A 22,812-nucleotide genomic window follows, 5' to 3' on the forward strand; every position below is an offset into this window, starting at 1 on the left:
AGTAGTGGCTAACTTATCTAATAGTAACAAAATGATAGTTCATAATCATTCCAAGAACTAATATATCAGAATCAAGTCTACAGTTAACATCTTATGATGCCATCAGATGTTTTCGCAAAGAGACATTCGTGCTCTCACTTTCACAACATGTGTATCTTATTTCTGTTTTCTTTTTGCAAGATGAGCTCGTACTACTAGCACTGCTTTACAGGTGTACCCGGTATAGAATGACGTAAACAGAACAACATAAACAAAGAAATAAGAGAAACTAAAGAACAGGAAAAAAAATAACAATATGTATATATGTACACAACTGAACGCCAATCAGAATCAAAGTCCATGTGGCATACCGGGTGAGGTGACCAGAGCTAGAGATCAGTAATGATGTTTTAGTACTTCTTGAAATATAGGCCAGCCGTAGCCACTATAACTGTAGGAAGCAACTCGTTCCCTGCACATGAACCGCTGTACGCAAATTTGCCACGACCGGACTTAATTCTGACTTTAGGAAGATGAAATGTGATAAGTTTTATTTATGCCGCTAATTCATAGATGGGAGATGTTCTACTAAGCACTTGTAAATACTCTGGTACCTAATGATGGGTTTGTATCCTCTCGATCGAAGCCCCTCCCCTTCATTTTCTAACAATACTTACAGACGGCAGCCAAGAACAGCAATGCAGAGATGGGTATCATCCTTGTGACGTAGCAAGAACTGTCCTGGGCCAAATGCCTCGTCTGTCTCTGCAGTGTTCTTCTGGATTTGCTAGTAAGAACGCGGATTGGCAGGTGGTTGCCACTACCGGCCTCGTCACCAAGGAAACTTCCGCGACGCCGTTGAAGAGTTGAGGTTAAAGGTTAAAGGGCAAATGGGTGAAAATATCACCAGACGACTGCTACACCGGGGTCATGCCTATATCTGTGCAGTGATTCGAAAATTTGTGATAGCAAACATGTTTGCTAAGCTTTCAACTGAAAAAGTCAGCCGACTTGCTGAGTAAATATGCGACGAAAACTAAACTGTGTTTGGATAGCGCTATGTGTTTGTGTACTCAAGACGGGTTACGACTCACTCGATATGGCATGTGAATCAAATTGCACCCACTGGGGTCCCATGGACAAAACAAATATTGAAATATGAAAAATTGACATTGACTTTATTTCATACAGATCTCAATTGTGCATTTAATCGTAATTTCCAGTTGAGGGTAGCAAACCCTCTAGCATTCATGAAAGCTTGAAGTCTTAGTCATGTATTTACCCTACACAAATTGTACTTAGAATCACTAGATGTATTCTATTCACCTTGACCTGTACTTAGGTTGCTAGAAAGCAAAGATGTACAATGAAGGTCTTCATTCATTTATTACATCACGTAAATAATGCTTGTGGGTTCAGACCCGGTACATACTTAGCTTCAAGAGGAAAAAGATACAAAGATGTCTAATTGATGTAGTCTGATTTCTATTGCCACTGGGACCATTGTAGTAAACAACACGGCAGTAGCATGAACATCTATTGTGCGTAAGATATATATTCAAGTACCAATGAAATTAAGAAACATCCGCTTATTGAAAGAACTTTAAGTTGACAGGTTGAACTAGTTTAAGTTGAACTACAATTCATTCCTATCAGAAGATGCTGCAAGTTTGGGGAATACATCATTCCACAGTTCCATCTTCTCAGGCTTCAGCCCTACGTCACTAGATGACGTCACGTCCAGCTTCATGTAGGCGGGGTTGCCAGGTGTGTACTGGGGCCACTCTGGTACCGTGGGGCTGTCAGCTGGGCCGCCGGTATCGTCAGACGGGTTCCTGAAACAAAATGCGAAGAAAAGTGTACTAGATAACTAAAACAGATGATAAAATGCAAAGTCCCTCTGTAAAGCAGTTATCGACTGCCTCGTAGCTAGCATATTTGACTGAAAGAAAGTCAAATATGCCTAGCCCAATGTGTACTACACTGGCACCTCTTCAACAGGCTTTTGGAGAAGACGTCATCACTAATACAGCACAGACAACTATTTTATTTCAGCATTTACAAACGTACCCAGTTCGAGCAAAGTTGGCCCAATACGCCATCATGTCCAGACTTGTCTTCTTATCTTTATTGGAATACATGTTGGAACGTTGATCGTCAGACGGAGGCATGTCTAGAAAGGCCAGGCCGGATATGATTGGGAGTTCGTCGGTGTGGTCACATCCAACCCAGTCCGGCCGACCAGCAGATGCCACAGATGAGACGTACCGGTTCTCATAGAGGTAGACTTGGCCATGGCCTGTAAAACATGGAGAAATGTTTTAAAGGATAACAACATGGCCATCGTAGTTATGGCAGTACATGTAATGCTTTGTATCGATGTGAAAATTTGAAAGTTAACTCACCTGCATATTTCTCTGCAACGAAAACAGTAGGAGCGACCATAAACTGGTCTCCATACACTTGTGTAAACTGGTACTGTATGGCCATTGGATCATCAGCGTTGTCATAGTAACTGTACTCTTCACGAAGGGCAGCGATGATATCGTCCTGCTTGGAAGTCTGTAAAGGAAAAGAGTTTTGCTGACTTCGTTATTGTAACTACGGTGTTGAAGACATGGAGTGGAGTCGAAGGTATTTAGCAAAGTAAAAAAAGGAAAGCAGAAGATGATGAAAACTTACAGGATAGAGCTTCCTCACGAGCATTCCCACTCGGAAGATAAATTCCTCTTCAGTCATTCCCTGTCCAAAGTTTGGGATTGCCCCCGAGGGCATCCGAAATCCAAACTCGTGATCATTCACACCTAGAAGGTATTGCGCCACGTTTAATTGACACTTATCTAGGATATCCTTGGGATCACATGGAATGTACGTCCCGTCAATCACTGGCACAAACGGGAAGAGCACTCCTTGACGCCGGAGTTTCATCTGCAGGCTTCGATGGCCGGCAAGTAGATCATCAGACGACTTCTGCCTGAGGCAGGTCACCATGCTTGCGGTATCTTCGGTGTCACAGCCGAGGTCTTCTGCAAACAACTCCGCTCTCTCCAGTGGCTTCGGGTTGTGGCTATCGATACAGACACCACTCTGAGATATTGCACGATGAAAGAGACCCTTGCTTAGAGGAGAAACAACGTGATAACAGACACTTGCTCCACCAGCTGACGTGCCAAAGATCGTAACCCGGTCCGGATCTCCTCCGAAGTTTCTGATGTTCTCTTGAACCCAACGCATAGCTTGTACCTGTAGTAATGGGTTAGAATTAGGTTTGGGCACATTTCTGTTGCAAACTACGGATCGATACTGATCGAGTACCATAGTAGTCAAACAGAGACAGAGCTAACCTGGTCCAGGAGGCCGAAGTTCCCAGGAGCGTTCTCGTCCCCAGTACTGAGGAAGCCCAGCGGCCCGAGGCGGTAGTTGATGGTCACGACCACCACGTCCTGATGAGCAGCCAGTGACGCGTAGGGCCACATCCCGCCGGCGCCTGCGAACAGACCCCCTCCATGGATCCACAACAGAACCTTTAGGGACAATTTGAGAAGAAGAAATGTCTGATGTAGTCTGAGATGCGTTTCTGTTCTCATGTTGACAACAAAACAATGGTAACGTTACCAACGAATGGTCTAAAACACAATATTATCTGACAGGAAACGGAGAAATTCGGCAGTTGATAGTATGTGCCCAAGGGACATGTCACGCTATCATCATGAAGTCCGACTGCCCAGTGTATTTACTTCTTACCGGTAGAATTGCGTTCTTTTGAAGTGACGGAGTTTCGATGTTCAAGGTCAGACAATCTTCATTAGTAGTGGGTTGCTGATAGACGTGAGTGATGTCGAACGCTTTTAACATCGCCTCATCCTGAGGACAGTAGGGGCCCAGTTCAGTAGCATCCCTCACTCCTTCCCATGGAGCAGCAGGCTGAGGGGCGCGGAACCGCAGGTCTCCGACAGGGGGCGCTGCGTACGGGATACCCTTGAAGGTGTAGACAGGTTTGTCCGGCAGGTCGTTTGTGTACTGCACCGTTCCTCGCACCTTGCCGCTGGCCGTGGTGACCACAGGAGACACATCGTCACTGAGATTAGACGCTGGCCAGAATAAAACAGAAGGGAATAAAACGGCACTTGTGATATCATCAGTATGTACTGAATAGTAATCTGTTCCAGAAACAAAAGTCGTTAATCGAAGGCATCTTGCACAAGTCAATTTTGTCAATATTTTCGCATTACAAGATTATCTAACTGGACACAACCTTGCCTAGGGAGGTCGTATGACGTAACGGCAAGGTGTTGGCCTAGAGCCCAGACGGGTCCTGGGTCCGAATCCTGTCATGTCACCGACCCTTCGGGAAATTCAAATTTACAAGACTTTCTTCACTCGAATCAGGTGAAATGAGTACCCAGCTTCGTATAAAGACATCCGGATCCCTCCGATAGGACATTAGATTGAATTCCTGTACTCCAGGAGAACTGCGCCTAAATCACGTAAAAGAACCCAACACACATATCGAAAAGAGTATGGTCTTCCCCGGTGTTTAATGGACCTAAAACAATATCCCGGTCTTAATGGGGTAGGGTATTTCCCAAGCAGCCTTCGTGACCCCTTCTTCTCATTTTCGCTCAGTTAGTCCTCACTCTTAGTGAGCAATTGAGCTGGTATCAATCATGTTGTTTCTGACTTAGGGTCAAGAGATACCATAAAACTACAAATGTCACTACGTTAACATAAAGTACTTTGATAACTTACCTGTGCTTCCGTTCATAGTGGCAATGTATAGTTAGGTTATGTATGAATAGTCTACGTGGTTAATTTGAGTTGCTTTCCTATACCTGTGTCATTTATATATGATCCACCTAATTTGATTTCAATACGGTAATCATCACCAATAACTCTGGCATGAATCAGTGTGACTCTTATGAAGGCTGATTAATTCATCATTCATCAAGAAGTCAACAATTGGCGAAATTTATGTAAAGAGTCAAGGAAATCCAGTATTTGGAAAAAGATAACGCAGTAGACCTAATGTAGAAAACGGTACTCTACTACTGTACTGCTACAAAAAAATCATTATATAAGACCTGCTGCACCAGTTGGGCGGCGGGGCTGAAGAGTTGATGTTAATATGTAACTTGGGGTTTGAACGATCTGGTCAGTCTAAACGTTTACTCACATACTGCACCCAGACACAGCGCGATCAAAACCAGCAGATACATTCGGACTCCTCTAGCTGTTCTCCTTTTCAGCATCAAAGAGTATTAAGGCGCTTCTTTCTTCTAAAAGACCACGCAGTAACATGCGCCTGTATACGCCGAAAGAACAACGGTCGATAGGTCACTAGGTCCCTAGTTAATTCCTGTTAGCTATTGCTTAGTTTATGGTGTTGTTATCTATGGTGGTATGTACTTTAAAGCTGATTTGTTGTTGGTTCCCTTCATTATGACAAGTTTTATCTGATACATTTCCAATTTCTTGTTCTATATTTTGATGACAAGGGACTCCCTGTAATGCGCGAGGTTTCTGGAATCATCTGCACACCTCATTGTTATGTTACATGTGTATCCTTTCATCGGAAAACGCCAGCCGATTTGCTGTGTGTAGTGAGTCAATTGGTGGTAAACAAAGGCTAATGTAACTGTGTTTGGAGAGTACACTGACTGTGTCTGAATATTCAGCACGGATTACGGACGATATGGCACGTGAGTCAAAAGGCATCCATCAGGGTCGACGTTACGTCTATTAATGCATGCTGAAAGACGGACTTTATATACTTTTGCAGATCATAATTATATGTTAGTTGATATTTATTGCCTGTGGACTCCAAAACCTCAAGAATCCTTACAAGGGTTTACATAACGCAAATTGCTTATAAATTCACCTTGAACAATCTTTTTTGATTGAACCTTTATTTGTTCATGTCAAGATTCAAAAGGACATACAATGATACGTGTTTGATACAGTCTGATACGGTTTTCTGTTGCTGTAATATAGTAAACCACATGGCGGTAAACACTGATGATCTATACGTATGAGGCGTATTTCATGCATTGATTCAAGTACATGTGTTATTCAAACTTGACAAAATGTTAAGTGTGTGAACTACAATTCATCTCTTTCAGAAGATGCTGCGAGTTTGGGGATGACGTCATTCCACAGAGCCATCCTGTCAGGATGAAGCCCTACGTCACTAGATGACGTCAGGTCCAGCTTCATGTAGGCGGGGTTGTCAGGTGTGTACTGGGGCCACTCTGGTACCGTGGGGCTGTCGGCTGGGCCGCCGGTACGGTCTGACGGGTTCCTATAAACAGAAAGTGATAATAAGGAGTGTTTACGTTCTTAATAATTGATTTTACACAAAGATTACAAAAATGGAAGGTCTGTCTTTAAAACAGCTATCGACTGCCTCATAAACGTACAACACATTAACTGAAACTCCACACAAATGATACTTCTCTACGTAATATGACTTATCTACGTACCCAGTTCGAGCAAAGTTGGCCCAATACGCCATCATGTCCAGACTTGTCTTCTTATCTTCGTCGGAAAATGCATATGGACGCTGATTATCGTCAGACACAGGCAGGTCTAGAAAGGCCAGGCCGGAAATGATCGGGAGTTCGTCAGTGTGGTCACATCCAACCCAGTCCGGCCGGCCAGCAGATGCCACAGATGAGACGTACCGGTTCTCATAGAGGTAGACTTGCCCATGACCTGCAAAACAGAGATGATATTTCTTAAAGAAGCATACTTTAACAACATGTTCCAAGTATAGTCATGGCATTATATGTGTTACTTAGTATCACTGTGAATGTTAACTCACCTGCATATTGCTCTGCAACGAAAACAGTAGGAGCAACCAATAATTGGTCTCCATACACCTGTGTGAACTGCTTCTGTATGGCCATTGGATCATCAGGGTTGTCATGGTAACTGTACTCTTCACGAAGGGCAGCGATGATGTCGTCCTGCTTGGAAGTCTGTTAACAAAAAGGGTTTTGCTGGGCTGAGAATTGTTGAAGAATAAGAATAGTTATCAACACTGATTTATTGAAGAGATGGACTGTTAGGTATTGAGGAGAGGAAAGGGTAAAAGATGACAAGTACTTACAGGATAAAGCCTCTTCACAAGCATTTCCACACGGTAGATAAATTCCTCTTCTGCCATTCCATTCCCAATCCAGTTTGGGATTGTCCCCAAAGGAATCCGAAATCCGTACTCGTCATCATTCGCGCCTAGAAGGTATTGCGCCACGTTTACTTGACCATTTTCAAGAAGGTCATTGGGAGGACTTGGCAGGTACGTCCCGTCAACCACGGGCAGAAACGGGAAGAGCATTCCCTGAGGCATGAGGTTCATCTGCATGCGTAGATGACCGGCAAGTAGATCATCAGACGACTTCTGCTTGAGACAGGCCACCATGTTTGCCGTATTCCTTGTGTCGCAGCCCAGTTCTTCTGCCAGCATCACAGCTCTCTCCAGAGGCTTAGGGAAGGTGTCACAGGTCTGACACACCCCGCTCTGAGAGATGGCCCGCTGGAACAGACCCTTACTGAGAGGAGACACCACGTGGTAACAGACACTTGCTCCACCAGCTGACTCGCCAAAGATCGTAACCCGGTCCGGATTACCTCCAAAGTTTCTGATGTTCTCCTGGATCCAACGCATCGCCTGGACCTGTAGTGTCGGTGAGAATTGGGTACGTTAGGTCAGAAGTCGGTTGCATACAAATGCACGATATCGATATTAAGAAACATAGCAACCACAAAGAGTGTAGCTAACCTGGTCCAGGAAGCCGAAGTTGCCAGGTGCGTTCTCGTCCCCAGTACTGAGGAAGCCCAGCGGCCCGAGGCGATAGTTAATGGTCACGACCACCACGTCCTGATGAGCGGCCAGTGACGCGTAGGGCCACATCCCGCCGGCACCCGCGAACAAACCACCCCCATGGATCCACAACAGGACCTGTAGGGAAGATTGGTTAACTTGAGTGTTAAATCTTATTTTGAGACGCGTTCCTTTTCTTGAAAAGAAGGCAAATATTACGTTTATGTTTTCCAACAAGTATTCCAAGCATAAGATTAACCATCATGATATAGGAACATCGGGCAGTATGCCGAAATGTACACACGTGTACACACTGATGCACACGCACACACGCGCGCGCGCGTGCGAGCACAATAACACACATACAAAACATTTTTCGTTGTCACGATAGAGTCCGACTATATCGTTTGTTTTCATCTTCTTCTGTATAGTTTGTCTTACCGGAAGAATTGCGCCGTTTCCAAGTGACGGCGTTTCGATGTTCAAGGTTAGACAGTCTTCGTGAAAAGTGGCGCGATGATAGTGAACGGGAAACCCTTTCAATATTGCCTCGTCCTGAGGACAGTAGGGGCCCAGTTCAGTAGCATCCCTGATCCCTTCCCATGGAGCAGCAGGCTGAGGGGCGCGGAACCGCAGGTCTCCGACAGGGGGCGCTGCGTACGGGATGCCCTTGAAGGTGTAGACAGGTTTGTCCGGCAGGTCGTTTGTGTACTGCACCGTTCCTCGCACCTTGCCGCTGGCCGTGGTGACCACAGGGGAAATATCGTCACTGACATTAGACGCTGGCCAAAATTGAACAGAACGGAATAAGATTCACTTGCACATGTCATAATCTCATAATTCTGTACTCCTGAAATACCGTTCTAGAAGCAGAAGTAATTCGGAAAAAACATACGTCGTACTTTGTGATAAAATCAGTTCGGAAAGGAGCAGGCACATCTATAGCGATGTATCTTCTGTAGATATCTGGAGTTATTGTTTGAGGGGTCTTTGAGTTCATACGTCACCGAGAATGACAATATTGACGCAGTTAATCCGTCACTCAAGTCAGTTCCTTCTAAGAGGAGTAAAAAATATGATTCCCAATGCACAATTATGAGAAAAACTGCATGTTTAACATTCACGGGAAATCCAATATAAAAGATACAATTGACAAGGTCTATAAATCCGTACGCTGATATTGCATGCTAGGCAAAGACATACTGTATAAGTTATGTAATTCGAATAGTTTATATACTATATAAACTATTCGAATTCCTTGGCTGTACCAGTTTGGTGGCGGGAGAAGAGGTTACTCTCCAAGCAGAGGTTAGCCTGACAAAATAGCAATCCTGATAAAAAGACCAGCCGGAGGCTAATCTCTACTTTGAGAGTAGAAGAGGTGATGTTAATATGTAACTCAGGGTTGCAACGAAAAATCGAGACATCTACTCACATACGGCACCCAGGCACATCGCCATTAAAGTCAACAGGTACATCACTGCATTCATATGACTGTGGTCCTCTTCAGTACAAAACCGTTTTGAGACTCTCCTGTTTAAAACGTGTTAGGTTGAACCATGTGCTAAATGCCGTGGGCAGCCGATGAATGAATGAACAGCGGGGTCAATAGGTCACCAGTTCATAGGTTATCCCGCTATGTGACGAGGGGGTCGAGTAACCTGGACGAAGTGAAGCTTGGGTAAATCTCTTTATTGGCGACCACACTAGGCATCATTGCTCAAAGGTGTGACGAATCAACGTAGATAGATATCTATGTGACTATGGCCACAATATTCATGTCGCGCTACACACAAAACAAAGATATAGTGACTCTTCAAATAGGCATATTTGCATCTGATCATGAACTCGATCAATTATTACTTGTGTGGGTTTGGTAACCGTGATTCTTGAGTTTATTTCTGTAACTTAGTTTGCAAATCTATGTTGCCATGTAACTTTCAATACCAATTGACCCTTGATTCCCTTCAATATGTTAACTATTAATTCATTTCAAATGCGTTATTCCACATGCTAAAAGTTAAGAGATACTGCTGCACATATTTATATGCTTAAACCTGTTGTAGTCTACTGTTTTGTGTTTCCTGATGCTTAATGTTATTACATACAATAGACAATAGACCTGTTCTGAAAAAAAAAAAATATTAACGTTAGATAACTATTATAGCTCTTCCTTCCTTGATGATGCTGCAAGCTTGGGGATGACGTCATTCCACAGTTTCATCCTTTTAGGCTTAAGACCTATGTCACTAGAAGACGTCAGGTCCAGCTTCATGTAGGCGGGGTTGTCAGGTGTGTACTGGGGCCACTCTGGTACCGTGGGGCTGTCAGCTGGGCCACTGGTACGGTCTGACGGGTTCCTGAAACAGAAAAATGCAAGGTCCTTCTGTAAACTAATTATCGACTGACTCGTAGCTACAACACGTTAACCGAAAGCATACGAGAGCCAAATATTACTAGCACAAGGCGTATACCTCACGCAGGTAACGGTGATCTAAAGCCTATCAATCTCTGAAATTGCACAGACCAGATATTTTATCTGAGCTTTATATAATTTATCTAGGTACCCAGTTCGTGCAAAGTTGGCCCAATACGCCATCATGTCCAGACTTGTCTTCTTATCTTCGTCGGAAAATGCATATGGACGCTGATTATCGTCAGACACAGGCAGGTCTAGAAAGGCCAGGCCGGAAATGATCGGGAGTTCGTCAGTGTGGTCACATCCAACCCAGTCCGGCCGGCCAGCAGATGCCACAGATGAGACGTACCGGTTCTCGTAGAGGTAGACTTGGCCATGGCCTGTAAAACATGGAGAAATGTTTTAAAGGATAACAACATGACCATCGTAGTCATGGCAGTAAATGTATTACTTAGTATCACTGTGAAAATCTTGAAAGTTAACTCACCTGCATATTTCTCCGCAACAAAAACAGTAGGAGCGACCAAAAACTGGTCTCCATACACCTGTGTGAACTGCTTCTGTATGGCCATTGGATCATCAGCGTTGTCATGGTAACTGTACACTTCACGAAGGGCAGCGATGATGTCGCCCTGCTTGGAAGTCTGTTAACAAAAAGGATTTTGCTGGGCTGATAATTGTTATAAGAATAAGAATAGTTGTCAACATTTATTGAAGAGATGGACTGCTCGGTATTGAGGAAAGAAAAAGGCAAAAGATAACAAGTACTTACAGGATAAAGCTTCTTCACAAGCATTTCTAAAAGGTAGATAAATTCCTCTTCTGACATTCCATTCCCGAAGTTTGGAATTGTCGCCAAAGGAATCTGAAATCCGTACTCGTCATCATTGGCGCCTAGAAGGTATTGTGCCACGTTTACTTCGCCCTTTTCGAGACGATCCTTGGGATGACTTGGCAGGTACGTCCCGTCAACCACGGGTAGAAACGGGAAGAGCACCCCCTGAGACATGAGGTCCATCTGCAGGCGTCCATGACTGGCAAGTAGATCATCAGACGACTTCTGTCTGAGGCAGGTCACCATGCTTGTTGTATCTTCGGTGTCACAGCCGAGGTCTTCTGCAAACATCGCCGCTCTCTCCAGTGGCTTCGGATTGATATCAAGGGTCTGACAGACCCCGCTCTGGGATATTGCGTGATGGAACAGACCCTTGCTGAGAGGAGACACCACGTGGTAACAGACACTTGCTCCACCAGCTGACTCGCCAAAGATCGTAACCCGGTCCAGATCTCCTCCGAAGTTTCTGATGTTTTCTTTGATCCATCGCATAGCCTGGACCTTTGGTAATCGGAGAGAATCAGGCACGTTAGTGGTACATTTCGGTTGCAAACTACGGATCAATATTGAGGAACATTGCTGTCAGTTAAACAGAGGGTGAAGCTAACCTGGTCCAGGAGGCCGAAGTTCCCAGGAGCGTTCTCATCCCCAGTGCTGAGGAAGCCCAGCGGCCCGAGGCGGTAGTTGATGGTCACGACCACCACGTCCTGATGAGCGGCCAGTGACGCGTAGGGCCACATCCCGCCTGCACCCGCGATCAGGCCACCCCCATGGATCCACAACAGAACCTGTAGGGAAAATGTGGGTAACTTGAGAATTACATCGTATTTTGTGATGCGTTCTTTTTCTTGACAAGAAGATGATTATTACATTAATGATTTCAACAAGTTTTCTAAGCACAGGATTGTAGGAACATTGGGCAGTATGCCGAAACGCACACACACGCACACACACACACACACACACACAGTGACACACATATACACACACAGTCACACACACACACACACACACACACACACACAGCGACACACACACAGTGACACACACATACACACACAGTGACACACATACAAAACATTATTCGCTGTCATGGTAGAGTCCGACTGTCTAGTTCGTTACCGGCAGAATTACGTCGTTTCGAAGTGACGGCGTTTCGATGTTTAAGGTTAGACAGTCTTCGTGAAAAGTGGCGCGATGATAGTGAACGGGAAACCCTTTCAATATTGCCTCGTCCTGAGGACAGTAGGGGCCCAGTTCAGTAGCATCCATCACTCCTTCCCATGGAGCAGCAGGCTGAGGGGCGCGGAACCGCAGGTCTCCGACAGGGGGCGCTGCGTACGGGATGCCCTTGAAGGTGTAGACAGGTTTGTCCGGCAGGTCGTTTGTGTACTGTACCGTTCCTCGCACCTTACCGCTGGCCGTGGTGACCACAAGAGACACATCGTCACTGAGATTAGCCGCTGACCAAAATTGAAAAGAATGGCGTAAGATGCACTTGCTATGTCATAATCTCATATCAGTGGATTTATGATTCATTTATTGAGGACTCTTTGGGTTCATACGTCACCGAGAATGACAGTTCAAAACAGAAATTTATCGATTCATCACATATCCTTCTACATGAATCAAAAGATATAATTCCAAATTCATAATTCAGAGAAAAAAATGTATTTTTAACATTCAATGTAAAATAATGAAAGAAAATACGATTGACATGGTGTATACAACGGTACTCTGATATCAGTAGGAAAAATATATATGTATAGCGTTATATTTAAAGAGATGGCTGTAATAGTTTGGTAGCGGATGAAGAAGTTACTATACAAGCAGAGGTTAGCCTGACAAAATAGCAATCCCGATTAAAGGACGCCAAAAACTAGGCGGTGGCTTCACTCTATTTCACACGGTGAGTAGAACTGAAGAGACGATGTTAATATGTAACTCAGGTTTCAACTAGTCTGTGTAACGCAAACTCTGCTATCCGGAGCTGGTAGGTTCATCCGAGGAGGTTAAAAATGGATTTTAGCCTCCTTGGTTCATCCAATGGGCGCGGCAATGTAGGACGGGCCTAAGAACTATAGCAAGGTTTCAACAAACATGACTTGAATCTAGACTTTACTTGTTGACCGCCGAAAAGAGGCACAAGACATCGTCACGGAAAAACTCGATAGAAAAGATAATATTTGCCAGATGATGCTATAAAAGGTATCTACGTGATCCTGACAAGTTGATCTATCACATACAGTGCATTTGAACTTTTAGATATTATGTTACGGTGAGATTTCAAGAGCTAAAGTTGGCCTTCAAACTGCCGTGAAATGCCTGATTTCGGCGACGATTTCGTACTGCATGGGGGTTTCTGGGCTACCGCTTTCCAGTATATCCAGTATACTTCCGGGTTGCAACAGAGAGGTCATACCAGAACGCGTAGCCGTGGAGCCCGCGTGTCCTGACTCAGTATCGTTGGAAGCAAGGAGGTTCAGCTGAGTTCAGAAATGGACTATTTACTTGATGTGGCCAAGGACTTGGTCCACACTGAGAATCTGCTGTCTGACGGTTAAACAAACAGACTTATTTCAAGGGAGTCTGCGGCCAGCACCTGACATACCAAGCAACTTTGCCCTAGCCTGATAACGTTTTTGCCAGTTTTAGAAAAAAGTTTCCTTAAAAGATTTCTTTTCGTACTGTCTTAATATACAAATAGAGAGCGCAATTCTTAGGTGTGTTATGGGCTTGACCTTCTTTTCTTTCAGAAAAAGGTTTCCTTAAAAGATTTCCCTTCGTAATCTGTTAGTATACAAAAAGAGAGCGCAATTCGTAAGTGTGTCATGTGTATGACGCACTTTTCTTTCAGAAAAATGTTTCCTTTAAAGATTTCTTTTCGTACTCTGTAATATACAAATAGAGAGCGCAATCCTTAAATGTGTCATGGGCATGACGCACTTTTCTTTCAGAAAAGTTTCCTTGATAGAATTCTCTTTGCTCTCTGTTAGCATACACTTAGAGAGCGCAATTCTTAAGTGTGTCATAGGCATGACGCACATTTCTTCCAGAAAAAGGAAAATGTTTTCTTAAAAGATTTCTTTTCGTTTTCTGATAGTATACACTTACAGAACGCAGTTGTTAGGTGTGTCAGGGCTTGACCTTTTTTTTCTTTCAGAAAAAGATTTCCTTAAAAGATTTCTTTTCGTACTCTGATACAAAAAGAGGGCGCAATTCTTAGGTATATCATGGGCACGACGCACTTTTATTTCAGAAAAAAAAGTTTCCTTAACAGATTTCTCTTCGTTTTCTGTTAGTATACACTTAGAGAGCGCAATTCTTAGGTGTATCATGGGCATGACGCACTTTTCTTTCAAAAAAAGTTTCCTTACAAGATTTCCTCTTCGTTCTCTGTTAGTCTACACTTAGAGAGCGCAATTCGTAAGTGTGTCATGGGTATGACGCACTTTTCTTTTAGACAAAAGTTTCCTTAAAAGATTTCTCTTCGTTTTCTGTTAGTATACACTTAGAGAGCGCAATTCTTAGGTGTATCATGGGCATGACGCACTTTTCTTTCAGGAAAAAAGTTTTTTTCTAACAGATTTCTCTTCGTTTTCTGTTAGTATACACTTAGAGAGCGCAATTCTTAGGTGTATCATGGGCATGACGTACTTTCTTTCCACAGGTACGAGCTCGATTTATCCACCAATCTTTCTCTTCGTTTTCTGTTAGTATACACTTAGAAAGCGCAATTCTTAAATGTGTCATGGCATGACGCACTTTTCTTTCATAAAAGAGGAAAGTTTCTTTCAAACATTTCTCTTCGTTCTCTGTTAGTATACACCTAGAGAGCGCAATTCTTAAGTATGTCATGGCATGACGCACTTTTCTTTCATAAAAGAGGAAACTTTCTTTCAAATATTTCTCTTCGTTCTCTGTTAGTATACACTTAGAAAGCGCAATTCTTAAATGTGTCATGGCATGACGCACTTTTCTTTCATAAAAGAGGAAACTTTCTTTCAAATATTTCTCTTCGTTCTCTGTTAGTATACACTTAGAGAGCGCAATTCTTAAGTGTGTCATGGAATGACGCACTTTTCTTTCATAAAGGAGAAAAGTTTCTTTAAAAGATTTTTTTCGTTTTCTCTTAGTATACACTTAGAGAGCGCAATTCTTAAGTGTGTCATGGCATGACGCACTTTTCTTTCATAAAAGAGGAAACTTTCTTTCAAATATTTCTCTTCGTTTTCTGTTAGTATACACTTAGAAAGCGCAATTCTTAAATGTGTCATGGCATGACGCACTTTTCTTTCATAAAAGAGAAAAGTTTCTTTCAAACATTTCTCTTCGTTCTCTGTTAGTATACACTTAGAGAGCGCAATTCTTAAGTGTGTCATGGCATGACGCACTTTTCTTTCATAAAAGAGGAAACTTTCAAATATTTCTCTTCGTTCTCTGTTAGTATACACTTAGAGAGCGCAATTCTTAAGTGTGTCATGGCATGACGCACTTTTCTTTCATAAAAGTAAAAGGTTTCTTTCAAATATTTCTCTTCGTTCTCTGATAGTATACACTTAGAGAGCGCAATTCTTAAGTGTGTCATGGCATGACGCACTTTTCTTTCATAAAAGAGAAAAGTTTCTTTCAAACATTTCTCTTCGTTCTCTGTTAGTATACAATTAGAGAGCGCAATTCTTAAGTGTGTCATGGCATGACGCACCTTTCTTGCATAAAGGAGAAAAGTTTCTTTAAAAGATTTCTTTTCGTTTTCTCTTAGTATACGCTTAGAGGGCGCAATTCTTAAGTGTGTCATGGCATGACGCACTTTTCTTTCAGAAAAGAGAAAGATTTCCTCTTCGTTCTCTGTTAGTATACACTTAGAGAGCGCAATTCTTAAGTGTGTCATGGCATGACGCACTTTTCTTTGATAAAAGGAAAAAAGTTTCTTTCCAATATTTCTCTTCGTTCTCTGTTAGTATCGCTTAGAGAGCGCAATTCTTACGTGTGTCATGGCATGACGCACTTTTCTTTCATAAAAGAGAAGGATTTCCTTAAACTATTTCTCTTCGTTCTCTGTTAGTATACATTTCGAGAGCGCAATTCTTAAATGTGTCATGGGCATGACGCACTTTTCTTTTAGAAAAAGGTTTCATTAAAAGATTTCTTTTCGTACTCTGTTAATATACAAATAGAGAGTGTAGTTCGTAGGTGTGTCATGGGAATGACGCACTTATCTTTCAGAAAAAGATTTCCTTAAAAGATTTCTCGTCGTTCTCTCACGGTTAGTATACACTTACAGAACGCAGTTCTTAGGTTAGTCAGGGGCTTGACAATCTTTTGTTTTAGAAAAAGGCTTCCTTTTTAAGTTTTCTTCTTTAGTATGTAAGTTTACACCTCAGTTAGTTACTATACACTTTAAAGGCGCAGTTCTCAAGTGTGTCTTTGGCTGGTTTGTCATCCTCAGTTAGGTTGCGTATACACTTTGAAATGAGCTGTCCGATAGGCCAGTTTGACATAGTTTTTTATCTCCCACACAACTAGTCGAGCAAAGGCAACCGTAAACTTTTTACTAGTACGTATAATCTAACTTCCAGTCATCTAGTGTCTATTTGTTTCTCAATAGCGCATTATTTCAACATTTAGCCTTACCTTGCCCGTAGAATAATTCATGACACAAAAACTTCTATCTGTACCAAATGGCCGGTCTGCATAACGTACAATTTATTGTTACTTCGAATTCCATAGAAGTGTACAGCCGTAGTGTAGATGCCTTTGGTTTGGAAGGAGTAACTGTTCAAGTTACCTCATGTAACCAAGGACGTTATATATTGATGTAAACCGCTCCTCATTAACCGCTCCTTGCTCTCTTTGTTCAGGGACTGAACGTATACAGCATACTTGAGGGTAACCGTACGGCTATATCAACAGGAAACTAATATAGTTATATATAACTTTATTGCACAACAATTGTACGAGGTACAAAGTATGGCATCTACATAACTACAGTGCTATAACTTAACTTAGGGCTTATCTAACTAATACAGGAGTTGTAGTATGGGATAAGTTTCTTACAATCATTGGAGGCTTTTACAATCATTTGGGGAATTTCTAATGTCAAATCCTTCTTTGATATATTTTCCTATATCTGCCATGCAGGGATTGTCACATGTCATTATGTATCTGAATTTGCACTTCAGGTCCATTTGGATAAATCCTTGTGTACAAAATGACAGCCTTCTGTATAGAGAATTGCGTATATCGGAATATTTGGGACATACAACCATAAAGTGATATTCGTCTTCGATTAGCTCTGGACAGAATGGACAAACCCTCTGGTCAATAGGGATTTTTTGGAATCTTCCGATTTCTATATTTAATTTGTGACAGCCAATTCTGAGTTGTGTGATTGCCCTACGAACGCCAAGGCTCTTTATGGTTGAAATGTAATTTTCTTGCTTGTAATGCTTGTTCAATGTAGAAAGAGATGAGAGTTTGGAATTGTTTCGAATAGAGGAATGCCAATTTTGCACGTATATATCTTGTAAACGTTGTCGTAACTGAGTGGTGATTGTGTCTATGTGGTATGACCTCGGGTTCAGCCATATGTGTCCAAAGCCTTGGTAGTTGAGGATATTTTTTACGTGGACAATCCAATCATGTTCTCCGAATGAAACAGTATTGTATGCCTCACGAAGAAGGGCATCTTCGGGCAGATTAACTAAACGATGCCAATATTTCACAAGTTGCATTTCTGCATCAATCCTAGCTGGGAAAGTTCCCAATTCTCCCCTGACACCATCGTTTGAGGCTTTGGCATGAATGCCTAACAGAAATTTTTGGAAGCGCATGTCAATGATGTCAAATTCTGGAATTTGTTGATTTGAGTCTAGGTTTATAATTTGGAAACCGTTATCTCGTAAAATATGGCTATTGGCATGACGCAATAGTATTTCTTTATCTGTATTTCTTTCCAAACATACAACATAAGTAGTATTCAAAGCAGAAGAGGTGGTTTTTCGAATGGTAGCTGGAAAGTTATCTTGAATATTAAGTTTTTTAAGTAAGGTAGAAAAAACCTTTGAGGAAGGTTCGCAGATGTTATTGGTATGTGATACAATGATTCTTATACTTTTGGAAAAACGGTCAAAGCAAGTGATTTCTGAACAGTACATAAAGATGGGTTTTACAAATTTGTCAAATAGATTTTTTCCGAGATTGATTGAAATGTCCTTGTTAGAGAGTAAAAGAGCCTTGAGCTTGAAAAGTGCTCTCATTGCTTTGGTTTTCAAATATTTCCTGGCGGTTTTGAATTTTCCGGAGAATGTGAAAGGAATGCCGAGGTATGTATAGCTGTCAGTGATTTCTATATTTTTGCCATAAATATGGAATTGGTCTTTGTTATTCTTGCTAGAACCTTTGCCAAAAACAACTACCTTGGTTTTTGAAACATTGACAGATAGCTTCCATTTCTTACAATAGTTTTCTAGGCAGTCAATACAATGCTGTAGCCCTTGTTTTGACGATGAAATCAGAGCGAGATCGTCTGCCCAGGATAAGCAGTTTAGAGATTTTGAGGTTAGGACTGCAGGGTCACATTTTGTGGGGTCAAAGCACTCAGATATATCATTGATGAATAAATTAAATAATAAAGGACTAAGATTACATCCCTGCCGTACTCCGCATACGGAAGGAAAGGAGTTTGATAATCCATTATCTAATCTAACTGCATAATTCACATCATTGTACATGGATTTTATAATATTAAAGAAATTACCTCCGATACCACATTTATGCAACTTATAGAATAGCCCATCTCGCCAAACACTGTCAAATGCCTTCCTCATGTCAACAAAGCATACGAATAGTTTTCCGCCTTTTTTCTTGGTGTATTTGTCTATTAGAGATTTTAAGATAAAAACATTGTCGGAGGTTCTACATCTTTTCCGGAACCCAAACTGTGTGTCATCTAGAAGTTTGTTTCTTTCTGCAAAGTTTTGTAACCTGTTGTTTAGAATGAGTGTGAATAATTTGGATAGACAACTAGAAATCGCTATTCCTCGATAGTTGTCTGCATTACTTTTATCACCTGATTTATGTATTGGCGTAAGAATACTTGTATTCCAGTTGGAAGGAAAGGTGCCTTTATCAAGTATAGTATTGAAAAGACTCACTAAAGGTTGACATAGATGTTTTGCACCATACTTTAACATTTCATTTGAGATTGAGTCGATACCGGAAGCTTTTCCCGTTTTTAATAATTTTAAACCATTTAAGACTTCCACTGGAGTGAATGGGAAATCTAAGGGATTTGGGGTATGATCATCTAACTGATTAAGGTATTCAGTGACCGTTTTTTCGAAGACAGTATCAAAGCTGCTGTCATTTATCAAATTATTTAAACTTGTAAAGTGGTGTATCCATTCTTCAGATGTTATATTGGGATCGCAAGTATTTTTGTTGTGTTTTCCACTGATTTCTTTGTCCAAATATTTTAAAAGTGACCAAAATTCCTTTGGATTGTTTTTGTTGAATTCTTCCAATTTTGCTAGAAGGTCGGAATTGTACTTCTGTTTACGCTGTTTGATGAGTTTCTTGTAATCACGCAAAGCTGTGAAATATTTGCTTCTAATTTCTTTTAGCCAGGGTTCTTTTTTCAATGCCAGTGACAGTCTTTTTAAACGTTGGCGTGAAGACCAGCAGCATTGATCAAACCAAACTTTGTTTTTCTTACCGCTTTGTGCGGGTTTCTTTGTTTGTTTATTTGGCTTTGTTTTCAGTGACTTCTTTGCTACATCTAGCAATAACTCTGTAAAGTTTGTAACAGATTTTTCAGTCGAACAGAATGATGTTTGGCAGAAGTTTTGAAATTTTGAAATTGTATCTCTACTATCTAAAATACTTTGATATATTGATTTTGATTCATCTGTCCAAATGAATGCGGTTGGTTTGGGTTTTATCTGGTTAGTTGCTTTTTGAAAATGAGCGGAGTAATTTGTTGACAATGAGAAGGAAACATGACAATGATCAGAAAATTCGGAGATTGGGCTAACATTTACATATTGTACATCGGATAATAGAGAATTGCGCACAATACAATAATCGACAACACTAGAACCGTTGTAATGATAACAGGTAAAATCGCCTTTTAGGTCCCCCGCGAATCTACCATTTAGAATAGTTAAATCGGCTGCTGAACACAAATCTATCAATGTTTTACCGTAGTTGTTAACTTTGATATCTCTGTTCTGTCTGTTTTTGGTGAAACAGAGACCGTCTGTTATAGGATTGTCAAAGGTGAAAGTGTCAAAATGATTTTCTATCAACTGGCCAGTTCTTGCATTTAAATCGCCTAACACGACGATATCTCCTAAATTAGAGTATTTACATATGTCATTAGAGAGTAGTTCAAAGGGAGATTCATTAGACGATTTAGAAGATGATTCGGGGGGGATATAGGCATTACATAAATATAAGTCATTTTCTAAGCCAAAAAATTGCTTGTCAAACTTGCACCAAACAGTATCTACCGTACTACTAACTAATTTGGAAATCCCTCTCCTGTACAAACTTTTAAAAATAACTGCTACCCCACCTGAATTCCGTTTAGCCCCTTTACTTCTAATTCTACTGCTAGTGAAAAAACTATAACCTGGTATGTCTAAATCTACATAACTGTCTAGCCAGGTCTCTTGAACACAAATGATGTCGCTATTTTCTACATATGAAAGAAATTCGTCATCTTTGAATTTCTTGCAACAGCTTCCCTGGATATTCCAAGAAGAAAATACTAGTGCAGATGTTTTTGGCATCCTCCGTATTTGAATAGGAGTACACAATATCTACATGGGATCGGTATTATGACATATGCATACGAAATAGTTGTAAAAAAAGGAGAATAAACTCCTCTAGAATTGAGAGTGAACATAGTATGAAGATAAGGAATAACTTTACCTCTACGGCTTTACATGTCTGTGAAGGATGGTATCAAAGTTCATTTAAGGTCCCAGAAATCAAGATGTGAGAATGTCCCATGCTTTACGGTTATATTACGGCTGGATACCAGGCTAACAGGAAACCGCTGGTTGAGGTTGCTAAAATCATGCTCAGATCGCCCACTGCCGTATTTCTGCCAGTGTGACCCGGAAACAGTCGAGCCTCGCCCTATATATCGGACACCTCGAAACCCCCATATGGTGCGTATTTTGGCTTGCTAGCAATGGCGAAACCCATAGGAAATCCTGGGAAAATCGGTCAACTTTAACTCGATGAATCTCCTTCCTCTCATATGAATATTTCGTCTAATGAACTGCAGTCGCTTGGCCATCTTGTCCTTATTTGTACAACACCTTATTTTGCCTGATTGGACAGATTGCGGCTGAACTATCAAGTTTTTCCGTGACGATGTCTTGTGCCTCTTTTCGGCGGTCAACATTACTCACATGCTGCACCCAGACACATTGCGATAAAAGCCAACAGGTACATCACTGAAGCTGAACTCATCTGACTGTGGTCCTCTTCAGTAGAAAACAGTTTTGACACTTTCTTGTTACATAGTATGTTGAAACAGTGTGCTACATGCCGTGGGAATACCGGTAGTCGATGAAGGGGATCGGAGGGAACTCATTTCCGGATCTGCGCATTCTCCTTTTGCAAATTTCCCATAATTCGCTACGCCAGGGTTCCGGATTTGGATGTTGCCACCGTTGGCCAGGGTGCGAAACCAGAGTAACCAGCTAAAACCTTCAGTACGAGGGCGGCAAAGCATATGAACTAATGGGGGTAGATTAACTATTTGCTGTGCGGATTGTAAACAGTAAAAGTCAGGACGAAGTAAAGCTCAATGGCATATCTCTTAATTGACGACTACACTAGGCATCATTACTCAAATGAGTGCCGAATCAACGTAGATAGATATTTATGATCATTATAGTCATGACGCACAACACGCAAAACAAAGATGCATGACTCTTCAAAAAGGCATACATGTATTTGCATCTGATTATGGACTCCACCCGTGACCAATCAGAACTTGTGTAGGGTTTTGTGACCGTACTTCTTTACTTGATTTCTGTAAGTTAAAACAGTCAGCTATTGATGCCGTTATCTATGTTTCTATGCACCTTTCAAAATTAATATTAATATGCCATCGATTGATTCCCTTCAATATGTGAACTACATTGTAGTCGGAAAAATTACACTGGCGCTTCCCAAGAGAGGAAGAGGAGCGCCAGTGACGAAACCAAATATGATCATATGATTTGGGATTTTAAAACCCAAGAAATATATTTTGTAACTTGCGCTGGTTAGTCAATAAAATGATTAGGACGTGCATGTTGTATTCTTGACATAAACGACATAAACCAAGGGGGAATGATTTCTAGGTCACACCGGCTTACCTACTGTATCAAGAAAAAGTCCAATATGTTCCCCATATTACTGGGTCGGCTTGCGTATAACTCTTATACTTACGCTTGTGAATTTAGCCTTTATTCGCTCTTTACATGCATTTACATGGCTTTCTGTCAATCGTGTTTCTGTCATACTTAAAAATCCATAAAAAATCATATCTTTCCCACAACATCTTACATATCAGAGGACCATCCACACAAAATAAGAGAGAGGTTGATCAATAAACGACTCCAGTTACCTTTCCGTAAATCACGAGGTTCATCTTTTCCATGTAAACCAACATTATGCTATTAATGTATCTATCTATCAAATTGTTCCTGTCACAGTATTCACATATAGTATTTGCATTAATCGCTTCAATCA

The 22,812-nt window shown here is 41.5% G+C and overlaps 1 protein-coding gene across 7 annotated transcripts; it reads right to left on the reverse strand.

Annotated features, from left to right (window-relative positions):
• Window positions 1–1,346: 1,346 nt before the first annotated feature.
• On the reverse strand, window positions 1,347–21,694 carry LOC118418470 (carboxylesterase 1D-like). Of its 7 annotated transcripts, XR_004831461.1 has the most exons (8): window positions 21,480–21,690; window positions 12,178–12,518; window positions 11,664–11,843; window positions 10,993–11,556; window positions 10,708–10,864; window positions 10,369–10,600; window positions 9,237–10,161; window positions 8,433–8,583 (listed from the first exon to the last, which is right to left on the reverse strand). XR_004831461.1 is itself a non-coding variant. In XM_035824409.1 (7 exons), exons 1-7 carry the CDS (start codon window positions 21,538–21,540, stop codon window positions 1,616–1,618), a joined length of 1,734 nt encoding a protein of 577 aa, XP_035680302.1. In that variant the 5' UTR covers window positions 21,541–21,694; the 3' UTR covers window positions 1,347–1,615. The 7 variants fall into 7 exon arrangements, 6 of the variants coding, with proteins under 6 accessions (XP_035680302.1, XP_035680305.1, XP_035680304.1 ...); XM_035824409.1 differs by lacking the exons at window positions 8,433–8,583; window positions 9,237–10,161; window positions 10,369–10,600; ... (2 more) ...; window positions 11,664–11,843; window positions 12,178–12,518 and adding exons at window positions 1,347–1,814; window positions 2,050–2,278; window positions 2,385–2,541; ... (1 more) ...; window positions 3,324–3,503; window positions 3,724–4,070 and having other exon boundaries at window positions 21,480–21,694; XM_035824412.1 differs by lacking the exons at window positions 8,433–8,583; window positions 9,237–10,161; window positions 10,369–10,600; window positions 10,708–10,864 and adding exons at window positions 1,347–1,814; window positions 2,050–2,278; window positions 6,800–6,956 and having other exon boundaries at window positions 21,480–21,691.
• Window positions 21,695–22,812: the final 1,118 nt, after the last annotated feature.

Source organism: Branchiostoma floridae, chromosome 6, assembly GCF_000003815.2.
Source record: "Branchiostoma floridae strain S238N-H82 chromosome 6, Bfl_VNyyK, whole genome shotgun sequence".
Taxonomy (NCBI): Eukaryota; Metazoa; Chordata; class Leptocardii; order Amphioxiformes; family Branchiostomatidae; genus Branchiostoma; species Branchiostoma floridae.